This window comes from Notolabrus celidotus, chromosome 11, assembly GCF_009762535.1.
Source record: "Notolabrus celidotus isolate fNotCel1 chromosome 11, fNotCel1.pri, whole genome shotgun sequence".
NCBI classification, from domain to species: domain Eukaryota; kingdom Metazoa; phylum Chordata; class Actinopteri; order Labriformes; family Labridae; genus Notolabrus; species Notolabrus celidotus.
Window position 1 is genome coordinate 33044653 of NC_048282.1, and position 11472 is coordinate 33056124.

Consider the following 11472-nt stretch of genomic DNA (forward strand, 5'->3'; position numbering starts at 1 on the left):
TATTTGTTTAACTTGATTGTTTGCATTCTAATATCTGTATTCTTCTTCTTTCTCTGTGGTTTGTAGAGTATTTCATCTTTATTTTTTAACATCAGGGCGGGTTTTTCTCTGTCTCTTTTTATTACAGCACTCTGTCCGTTTTATTCTCATTCTTTATAATTTCATGTAAAGCACTCGGTGCATGACGCTCTCTGATTGTAGAACACTTGAAGCTGCATTTCATGTGAGACAGGTGTAATAAGAATACATGTTTGTTAGATAAATATTTATTTTAGTTGTCAGTATTCTATAACTTTAATACTTGTTTTATCCTCTAAATCTCACCAGCAAACTCCCTGTGTTGTGTGCATCTGTATTTATGATTTTTTTAATGTGCATACAGAGAAATTAAACAATATTCACATACCGATATAACAGTAATTAAAGCTTGTAGATCTTATGAGCGTGCAGAAGGCTGTTTCCTAATTTTGCAATGACAGATTCCTGTGATCCTGCATCTATTCATCATTTATCTGAGTCATGTGAGGATCTTTGAGAAGATTTCATTATCAGGTGAAAATCAGGTCACAAGAGCTCCACAGGAGAACCTTCAGGAAGGTCGATTTTAGGTTAATAGATCTAGCTATGAAACTAGAGTTTGCTATAATAAATTAAATCAGATACTGTTGTCCCCAGTGGCAGATCATGTCTTCCAGCTACAGTTGACTCACACTGTCCTGCTCTACCCTGGGAATCTGTGTTCAGCTCTTGAGTGACCCAGCACTTGGTACTTTGGTCATTATTGTGGTGATGTTAATTGTTGATGATGATAATGGAAGGTCTTAAATTGGTTGGTTGCTTCATTGTAGATGTTCCTTATTTCGGGAAAAAAAAAAAAAAAAATTCCTTACTTATTTTTGTGCATTGCCTTTACACTGCTTGGCAGTACCTGAACCCAAATTGACTCGAAGCACTTTGTTACTCTTACTGATCTTGTTTCCTCTTGTCTAGATCTTTACTTGTGTTGTTCTTGTTCTCGTATGTACGTCGCTTTGGATAAAAGCGTCTGCTAAATGACATTGTAACATTGTAACATTGTAACATTGTAACATCAGCTGATCTGTGGATGTTATGGAAGGACTTAACCCAGCCGCACTCTCAGGTCTTCTTCTTCTTCTTCTTTCATTCACCTCACTACACCACCCGCCTGCTTAACCACCATGAGGTCCAGGGCCTTCAGCTGCTCTGCTCCCTGCCTCTGGAACTCACTCCCGCCATCGATTTTCTTTCCATTTTTCAAATCCTGTCTCAAAACACGTCTTTTTAAAAGTGCTTATTGCTCATGTTAGTGAATGTTAACAACCGCTGTCAAGAGATTGTCCAGGGGTTTTGACCAATCAGAATCATGCTTCTTACAAAACCGGAAGATCAGCAAGAAAGCCGGGTAATATGTAAGGGATAATGTATGGTTAGCAGGTTGTTGTGGGAAAAAGAACCCCTTCCGGGTGGTCTTGTCTCACCCTGTCAGGATTCTTTTTCCCATAACAACCTGCTAACCATACATTATCCCTTACATATTGGATCCATTGTTGAAAATTTACAGGCCTTTTAGTGATTTCAAAATACAAAACTAAAAACTTAACAAAAACCACTGCATTGAGTTAGTCAGCAACCCCTTAGCCTTCCAGAAGCTGATAACTTGAGCTGAAAAACCCCAGACATAATAACTGTATTTTGAAGTCTTAAAATCCCTGCGTGAGGAATCAAGCTACCCAGACATTCTTCACACCACAAGTTCAGTTCTTTTATCCTGCATTTGTATAAGCTCTTCTTTTTCCTGTGTTAGTTGTTAAAAAATTGTAGATAGATTTTAGATAAAACCATGTAAAGTAACAATGTAGACAATTTTCTTTTTTACCTTATTGCAACATGACTCCTGAGGAAAAGTATGCTGCTTCTTACCTTCTTTAAATTACAATATAATATTTAAGTTTTTGGAGAGTTAGCACCTCCAAGTCTGAGGCCATGGTTCTCTGCCGGAAAACGGTGGATTGCTCTCTCTCGCGAGTGGGGGTAAAATGGAGCGTGAGATCCACAGGCGGATTGGTGCGGCGTCAGCAGTGATGCGGACGTTGTATCGGACCATTGTGGTGAAGAGGGAGCTGAGCCGAAAGGTAAAGCTTTCGATTTACCAGTCGGTCTATGTTCCAACCCTCACCTATGGTCATGAGCTGTGGGTCATGACCGAAAGGATAAGATCGCGGATACAAGCGGCTGAAATGAGTTTCCTGCGAAGGGTGTCTGGGCTCGGCCTTAGAGAGAGGGTCAGGAGCTCGGACATCCGGAGGGAGCTCGGAGTAGAGCCGCTGCTCCTCCGCGTCGAAAGGAGTCAGCTGAGGGGGTTCGGGCATCTGATAAGGATGCGTCCCTTTAGAGGTGTTCCGGGCACGTCCAACTGGGAGAAGGCCCCGGGGTAGACCCAGAACGCGGTGGAGGGATTATATCTCCCGCCTGGTCTGGGAACGCCTCGGGATTCCCCAGGAGGAGCTGGAAAGGGTCGCCGGGGAGAGGGATGTCTGGGTCAATTTGCTTGGACTGCTACCCCCGCGACCCGACCCCGGATAAGCGGAAGAAAATGGATGGATGGATGGATGGATTTAGGTTTTTGGATAATCACCTCAGGACAAAGGGTGTGTCCAGTCTCTGGCACTGTTATTTTGGTCCTGGACTAAAAAGTTTGAGACCCCCTGAACTTCCAGATCAGAAAGAAAAAGTACTAATTAAATGAATTTGATTTGACCTGGCAAAACTACACAACTCAGAGTTAACTCAATCAGTTAAGTGTCAAAGGATCATTTTAATCATGTTTAAGTCTCTAATAAAGGGACTGAAGAGCACACTGATGTCTCAAATACACGTGTTAATTATCTTACCGTCACAGTATGGAAACACAAAGTCAGACGATGAATGTAGAATATTCTTATTAAGTACCACACAGTATTTTTTCTTTGCATTTTTACTTCAGTTTGACCAACAAAGTACAAATAAACATGAGTGTTAAATAACTGACTGATTAAAATGTGTAAGAAAAGACGTGCATTTATTTGAATCCACAGTATTTACCTTTGTTGACTTTGTGATTATGTTTACCAAAACTAAAGATGAAGACCGAAAAGAAGACAGAAGCTTTAAATGGAAGCCGTTCAGGCCGAGTCCTTCCCCCGACCGGCGAGCATTCGGAGGATGTGAGACGAGAACTGAACAAAAAGTCCACACTGGTGCAAGCTGTCAAAGTCCATGTGAGCGCTCAGCTTTCATCAGCCTCCAGGTTAATGTTGTTACCGAACTTGGCATACAGCTGGATCTTCAGATCCCCCAACAACTCCTGTATCGCTGTCACCCGCCCCTCGAGACCTTTGACCTCCAGCTCCAGTGCTTCCTGATCACAGAAGATAGAAAGTCTGGTTATATGATGACCCGATAGATTTGACCACATGAGGCATGCAACATCAGGTTAAGGACACATCTGGAGATCAGCTTTCATACAATGATCCTGTAAGACCGGTCTGTGTGGACGGTGTCTGAAGGATGGAGGAGAGAATATGATGAGGAAAAACCGCTTAGAAATGTGAACTCAATGCTAATCAGCAGATATGAGATGAAAAGCTTTATTTACACGTTTGTTATTCAGTGTGTGTGTGTGCGCGTGTGTCAGGCCGCTCCACATTTATCAGTGGAAGCCTCTGCAGCCTGCTTGTGTCGTGTGATGAAGCATCAAGCAAAGCCGAGGACAAACAGGAGGGGACAGAGGGGAGGACGAGCATTGATCTGAACTTCCTCTGGGTCAGTTCCTGCTCTCTGTAGTTTATCAGCTCTGAGGATGAAACTGACCGGCTCGTCATCTAAAGGGGGCACCGAGGAGGGTTCTCACACGCCCCTGTGTGGACACGGCCATCTGGATTGGTTTATGTCTTCCAACACAGACTGAAGAGACAGCTTTGGAAGCGGTGCTGATGCCTGTGCACAGAGCCCTGTCCTGCCTGATGAACTGCTAGGTTGTTGCATGCACACTTTAAGAAGTAGTTACACGTCTTGTTAAAATACTCATCTTGTACAGAGCTCAACAGGAAGATCGATGCGGCTTTTATTTTTCTTTTGAAGTTGCAAAGCTGCAGATGTGATCTTGCCTGTTATATGTGTCATTGTCTTTAAGGCTTTAAAAAACAAGATCTAACACATTAAGTTTAGGAGACACTTTTGAGGCATGATGCGTGTCTAACATGAGTCTGGTTCTGCCTGAGGTGTCTGCCTGTTACAAGGAAGTTTTTCCTCACCACTGTAACTTGCTAAATATTGCCATGTGCAATGCTCATGATGGATTAAGATGAGATCAGACTGAGTCTTACCCTGTCTTGAAGTTGGACCTCTGTTGATAATTTGACATAGAGTATGGTCTAGACCTCCTATGTTTGTAAAAGCATCTTCAGATAAATTAGTTGTGATTTGGCGCTATACAAATAAAGATTGACTGAATGATTGAGTCTGATTTTATATTCTTTTTTTAAGTTATATTTTGGGGGCTTTTTTGGCTTTATTTGATAGGATAGCTGAAGAGAGGCAGGAAATGTAGGTAGTAGAGAGTGGGGGAAGACCTGCAGGAAATGGTCGTGGCTGGGAGTCAAACCGGCAACCTCTGCAACGAGGACTGTAGCCTCTGTATGTGGGGCACTTAAGGCTGATTTATACTTCTGCATCGAATCGACGGTGTAGCCTACCAGAGGTCTGTGTAGCTCCTGTACCTACACAGAGGCCTACGCAGGTAGCTGACGTGCACCTCCTCCGAAATTTAACTACCTGTAGAATCGACGCGGACCGCAAGCCCTGTGATTGGTCCGCTCTGCAGCATTGTATTTCCTGCATTTACAGCACTTCTGGGATCCCCGCTCATCGTCCGTGTATTTCATCTCTTCCTCTCTATTCTTCATGTAATCATGTCTGTATGATAAACAGTAACATGTCATCAGCTGTAGATTAACATAACACGCTCTGAATCGCTGTGGAAAAGTAAACAGAGATCATAGCGGGGATGGAAGCAGGCGACCAAACTATCAGAGAGACCACACTGCCCTCAGGCATTTCGGTGGAGAACTGCTGCACGACACGGACACATCAAAGCTCAAGTATGTGGGGCTCATGCCTGTGTCAGCCCCTGCTGCGTAGGGGTGATGCAGAAGTATAAACCAGCCTTTAGACTGCTTGGCCACCAGCGCCCCGGATTTTATATCCTTTTAACTTGGCATGGCTCGCTGTTTTCCTGTTTCTAGCCTTTAAGCTAACACATGCTATACAGAAGTATGGTTTTTAATCTACCCTTTCAGAGACTGTTGGCTAAAAACTCAGAAGTAATTCAGTTTTGTGAATCCTTGGCGAGCACAAAGGCGGTTGTGTTGGAATGAGCATCATGACAAGAAAGGTTGTGAAATGGTCTTTTAGGGATTGCAAAGAAAAACTACAAAAATAAGAGACATTTTGGACATAAAGCATTATAAACTAGCTACAAAAGACACTAATATGAAGTTTGATTTATTACAGGTGGAAAATATTACACGCGTGTGAAATAAATTCTGTGGTTCCAGTTCGGGGTTCAAAGCCTGTGTCACACTCTTAAAGCCACAGATTGAGGTAGAACTTGCGTCAGGAGTAAATGCCAAGCTTCTGTTTTGGTTCACAAATCAACAGAGCCATATTTAAAGATTATTCTCGGTGTGTTTGTGATTTGCAGCAGCTAAGCAAATAAATGGGCGCCGAGCAGCATCTGTACAGCCAGATTTATCAAATCACAAGCTCAGGGAGAGTTTAGAGAGGATTTTCAGAAGTTTTGTGCACTCCTTCATTATTTCACTTCTAACTCAGAGCACCAAAACATGATTTTTATTCTATCACAGCTCTTTCCATGAGAGTTAAAGTCGGTAATAGGGAATCAATATGATGTGCTGATATCAGTGATGCGTTACCTGCCTGTTCTTTAATGTGTTCACACGGAAAGGATGTTTTTTCTGGTTAATCAACTTAATCTCAGTGTCTATCACTGAATGTTAATTCTTCTCCATAATCTCATTACCTCTGACTCTGGTTTATCAGATCCTTTCACTGATCATGAGCGGCCTAACACAGGACTTCCACCAGATCCGTCTCCTGCTCCGTGCTCTCTCAGAGCAGGACCGCCAGACAGCTGGAGTCATGTGACAGAGGTTTTCCCCACGGTATATACCCAATCAAGGATTCTCCTCCTCCTCCTCTCCTTATCCATGTTGTCTTCCTGGTCCTCTGAAAACCTCTGACCTGTTGACACCAGGCCTGGCTCCGCTCATCATGACGGTTTGTTGTTGTAGTTAAGTGAAATACGATCCGGTGATAACACAGAGTGTTTTATTCTGAAAATGAACCAGATGTTTTCATTTTGTTTTGGTGCCTGACTTCCTGTCCTGCTCCATCTGCTGTGTGCAGATTGATGCAAAAATAGAAGTCTTGCATCTCTGATCTGGAGGGCTCTGACTTGAGAGACGCAGCCAGAGCGCAAGGAGTGGATCCAGTGGAAGTTAACACATTGACTAGAATAGAAACCTATCAGATCTGGTGCCGTGACGGATCAGAGACAGACCGGATACAGATCTGGTGGAATTTGGCCTTAAAGAATATGAAACCCACCTTGGCAGCCTCCAGCATTTCTTGCGTTTCCTCCTGGGTGTGATTGATAAAGACGTCCCCGATTTGATAAGGCACCAACAGAGTGTCGTCATCGAACATCATCAGGTCATCGCTGGCATCCTGAAGGTTCTGCAGCGATTTCTGCACAGAGACAATAACAAACCATTACAAGGCTAATTAAGTAGGGTGTTGTTAACCTCAAGGCGCCACAGGCTGCACTGCCCTTCAGAGCACATTGAACTGTGACTCATCTGTTCAAACACCGCTGATGATGGGATGGACATTATGGTCGTTTCTGAGGGCGGTGGATGAACTGTGCTGTGTTAAGCTAAGAGGTGTGGGCCAGATTCGAGGGTAGAGTAAACACAGTTAAGTGACCATCAAGTTTACTCAACACCTTCTTACAACACGCACTGAAGTATGACTGTTTTTGTGTACTGAATTCACTCTGGTTCACATACTGGACTCTATTCAACTTAGCAGGGGAGTGTCGTGTCCGATGTCATGACAGTAAAATATTAAGTATTTTATAGATAACACTTTTGCACTTTTTAAATGCTTCTTTATTTTTATATTTAAAACCCTTTTTTTTTTTCCAATATGTCTTGCCATTATTTTTATTTCTGCTTTTACCTTGTATCCAGTCGCTGTAAATCACTTTGAATTGCATTTGATTTGTATGAAAGGTGCTCTATAAATAAAGCTTGATTGATTGATTGATTGATGAATGTCATTGTTCCTATGCAGAACAACATAGGCCTATTGAGAACCATCAGCAGACTCAGGGTGCAGCTATTTGGGCTCAAGCCCTGAAACTATCATGTTATTAATAAAGCTCAGTGTCACCCCCATCAGTCTTGTGTTATCTATGTTTGGCTGCTTAGGGCACAGCTACTGTAACATCTCAGCCTGTACTGTTCAACGAGGTGCTAGTGTTGCTGCTCTAGCCAACAATCTATGTACTAGTGAGGCGTTAATGGTCACTCAGAGAATGAGGAAAATAGATACTCATCAGCTGAGCATCACAGAGACAGAGAAGTGTTTGGATGGATAATAACAATAGCAAATAGGTGATGAACATAAAGGGAGCCTGCTGATTTATAATACTATTAGGGGTGCAACAATACGTGTATCTGTATCGAACCGTTCGATACAGTAGTCACGGTTCGGTACGCCCTATGAACCGAACGATACGCAATTTTATATTTATTTGATCAACTTCTGACGAGGCGCTCTGTGCTGAAAGTTCAGCGGATCTGCGCGCTCCTCCCACATTCATTCAGTCCAAGCCGGTCACGTTTGTTTTAACTGTGCTTCATATGGAAATATATATTTCACCACACGACGGTCTGCTGGGTTCATATGTTCACGTATGTGTGTGTGAGCGCGCGCCCGCACGAGAGGGAAGCACGAGTGATCCGCTTTGGTTGCAGTGCAGAGTTGAACCGTGGTCCTCTAGTGATGCTAGTCTGGATGATATATTTTTAAAGTGCGTTTATGCATTACTAGTGGTCTTACACTGCATGCTCTGTAGACTTCAGCCTGATACCGGACAGTGTTTTCCTGCCGTTACATCGGGGGCGCACCCGTCGGGTCCCGCCCCCCCTTGGAAGTCAAAGCAGAAGTGATTTAAGGTTCCCTCTCTCATAGATCAGGTCTATAGCCTACCTTGTTCTTTTATGTAACAGACTAAATATCCTGATGTTATTTATCTTATTTACATGACGGGATGTCATGTAATGTATTATCTCTACATGGTCGCGCGTTCACAATTCTCCTCTGCTCTCTATCGCGCACGGCAGACGAGCACGCAGACAGACAGACAGACAGACAGACAGACAGACAGACACACACACACACACACACACACACACACACACGCAACCCCCCCATGCACAGCAGAACATGTGTCAGGTATAGCTGCCCCTGATACATTTAATTTAATTTAAAAACTGCTTTTGAGCTGAAACAAATGTTGGAAATTTCAATAAACTACAAGTAAAAAAAAAAGTCATGGAAATTTCTCTTTTCTGTATCGAAAACGTATCGAACCGAACCGTGGATTTTGAGTATCGTTGCACCCCTAAATACTATGTGGTCATTTGGTTTTTGGTTGCCATATCTTTGTTAGGACTTGTATGCAGTATACAAATTATGGATGATGGATAATATCTTTTTTGGATCATGATTTATCTTCCCAGAATTTATGTACAGATTCTTTGACATTCAAAATTGCAAACAGACCTGCACATGCTAACGTTCTTCAGATCACATGAGTTGACCATTGTTTTACCATCATTTGTATTTGTGTTTTCAATCTTCTTCATTTTTCATTATCTTATTTTAATTTTCTGTATGCATTTGATTTAATTTTAATTGATTCATTTTATTTTTAAGTATTTCATATCACCTTCCTCTATCTTCTTTAGTCTTGTGTCATTTTATCCATTGCTGTCGTTTACTGTCTCTGTTCTTTTGTGAAGCACTTTGGGCTGCATGTTCGAATGTATGAAAGATGCTTTATAATAAAAATTAGTTGAGTTTTTTCCAGAGTGAGCAGTGAAAGCTATTATTCTAAAAATGCCAATGCAAAAAAAGGTAAAGCATATTGCTTTTATTATTTCAGAATATTTATTATTTTATTTACTTAAAGGGACAGTACATATTAATGAACATGTCAGGGTAGCATCCATGTAAATATGCCAGGTCTGTCCCTGTTACTCAGAACACAGAGAAGCCTTAATCAGTGTGTGATTACAGAGTACTAATAGTGTGATGTGACTCTCGGGCTCTTACCTTCTTTGCCTCTATTTCATTTTTCAGCTCAGTCATCCGGTTTGTGTTCCTGGCGAACTTATTGATCTTCTGTTGATCCTCAAAGGTGACGTTCACATCTTCAACTGCCTGCAGACAAGAGGAAACCAGTTACATCCATAACAGTCATCGTTATTCATCAGTAACCACAGATGAATGGTCAGAACAGCTAAACGTTAACATGACAGATACAGACGACAGCATTAGTCCGACTGAAATTGACATCTATTATATAATTGAATCTGTTTTGTCATTACAGTAAGGCTCTGGAACTCTTCATGACGACAAATATGAGAAGAAATCCAGCTAACTGGCTAACTAGCTAACTCCTAGCAAGGAAGCTAACAATATAGCTAGTGCTAACAGCTAGCACTGACATGCAGCACGCGAGGGTGTGTCCAGGACCTTAAATCTGCCTGGCAACAGAAACTGAAGCCTTTTCTCTCTAAAAACAACATCACCTTTTCCATAAGTTAATCTCCAGATCAAACGGTATAAAACAGCATTATTCATAAAGAGTTGTTCTTTATATTTTAACTCACCACAGGTCCCTTCATGGTGGCTGCCATCTTGGCTTCCTCGGCTGCACAATGTTAGCAGGCTTAACATGAGAACACCGCTATACTGCCCCCTAGCGGATAGGACACCGAAGTGTAAGGAGAAAATATGTACTTATACCAGGTTTTCATCAGTATTCAAACTTAAATATATTAAATAGCACATTCTGGTTGTGTCCACTTTCTTGGTAATAAAAAAGTTAATGAATGTGGCATCAAACAAGCCCTTGACTTCCAGAAAAACACTATATTTACAAAGTCATCTCATTAAAGCTGCTGTTGGTAGTAATGGTGTAAAATTTTTTACTTTTTTTTCTGCTGGGTTTGAAGAAAAGGTCATAATGCCCATCTGTACTCATCAGTAAGTGGAGTAATTTGAGACTATTGCAAAATCTCTGCGTTTTCCAATGCTTTGTATCAAGCAATGTTATTATTCCTCTCGTTCCCGTTATGACGGACCAATCAGAGCTAATCTCCAATTCTCTGTCCTGATTGGTTATGAGTCCGGCACTATCATGATTGCGCACACCGATCTGTGTTGGGGGGGCTAAGAGGAAATCTGGTTGGGAGGGATAGTGTTGACATTTGAAGTCCCTCTCAATGAACAGATGTTTACTCTGTGACTACCAACAGCAGCTTTAACTCACATGTGGGATTTGAGTGGGAACCAAGCGGCAACCTGCTGTCTCAAACTATAAAACCAATGTGGAAGTGTTATAAACTGCAATTCATCGATAATCTGCTTGAGGCTGGCTGCAGAAACACAGGAAACCACATACTCACCAATTCAAAAAGACGATCTTTACAGCATTAATAAACATGTTTATAGCCTGGTACAAAAAACGGCTTGGGTCTACGTAGCTAGCGCACACTGTACGGGGGTTGAATTTATTTCTAACGCAATGGTTCAGAAGATATTAAGATTACAAGGTTTTGCCCAAATAAGGACATGACTGACTTGATTGACAGGCGGGAACACATAGCTGTTGGCTAGGAGGCTCAGACCCCATGTCTTTACATCACACTATGCCTGGTTGAGTTCCACATTTCCAATATGGCTGCCGCCGTTGATTGCCTTCAAAGCAGCGCTCAGGAACAGATGGGTGACGTCACGGATACTACGTCCATTATTTATACAGTCTATGTTGGGAACTCAGCCAACTTGATTTTATTATTATTATCAAAAATGATCTCCAAAAAAATTTCAAATCCACACACAATTTATCATTCTAGTTATTGTATCAACCGGAACTGATGTTCGGTAAATATTTTTTCAGCAAACAGTACTGCACCCATGTTCAAATATTTACATCTGCAAAGCTGAGGTACTATTAATCCAAGTTATACCATCTGCAGAGGGTTGGAGTGGATGCAATGTAGTGCACCACATCAAAGATTTGTGAGTGCTTAAACA

The 11472-nt window shown here is 41.9% G+C and overlaps 1 protein-coding gene across 2 annotated transcripts; it reads right to left on the reverse strand.

The window, feature by feature from the left end:
* Positions 1-3058: 3058 nt before the first annotated feature.
* On the reverse strand, positions 3059-10150 carry pfdn4 (prefoldin subunit 4). Of its 2 annotated transcripts, none has more exons than XM_034696747.1 (4): positions 10044-10150; positions 9484-9591; positions 6688-6828; positions 3059-3418 (listed from the first exon to the last, which is right to left on the reverse strand). In XM_034696747.1, the coding sequence occupies exons 1-4, from the start codon at positions 10068-10070 to the stop codon at positions 3287-3289; spliced, it is 408 nt and encodes a 135-aa protein (XP_034552638.1). In that variant the 5' UTR covers positions 10071-10150; the 3' UTR covers positions 3059-3286. The 2 variants fall into 2 exon arrangements, with proteins under 2 accessions (XP_034552638.1, XP_034552639.1); XM_034696748.1 differs by lacking the exon at positions 10044-10150 and adding an exon at positions 9963-10031 and having other exon boundaries at positions 3287-3418.
* Between the last annotated feature and the right edge of the window lie 1322 nt (positions 10151-11472).

Bases quoted from the DNA above. Each gene is read 5' to 3' on its own strand.
- pfdn4 (XM_034696747.1), bottom strand. From the start codon at position 10,070: ATGGCAGCCACCATGAAGGGACCTGTG. The intron at 9,592-10,043 runs GTGAGTTAAAAT...TCTTGTCTGCAG, and splicing joins CCACCATGAAGGGACCTGTG to GCAGTTGAAGATGTGAACGT. The intron at 3,419-6,687 runs GTGGGTTTCATA...TTCTGTGATCAG, and splicing joins AAATGCTGGAGGCTGCCAAG to GAAGCACTGGAGCTGGAGGT.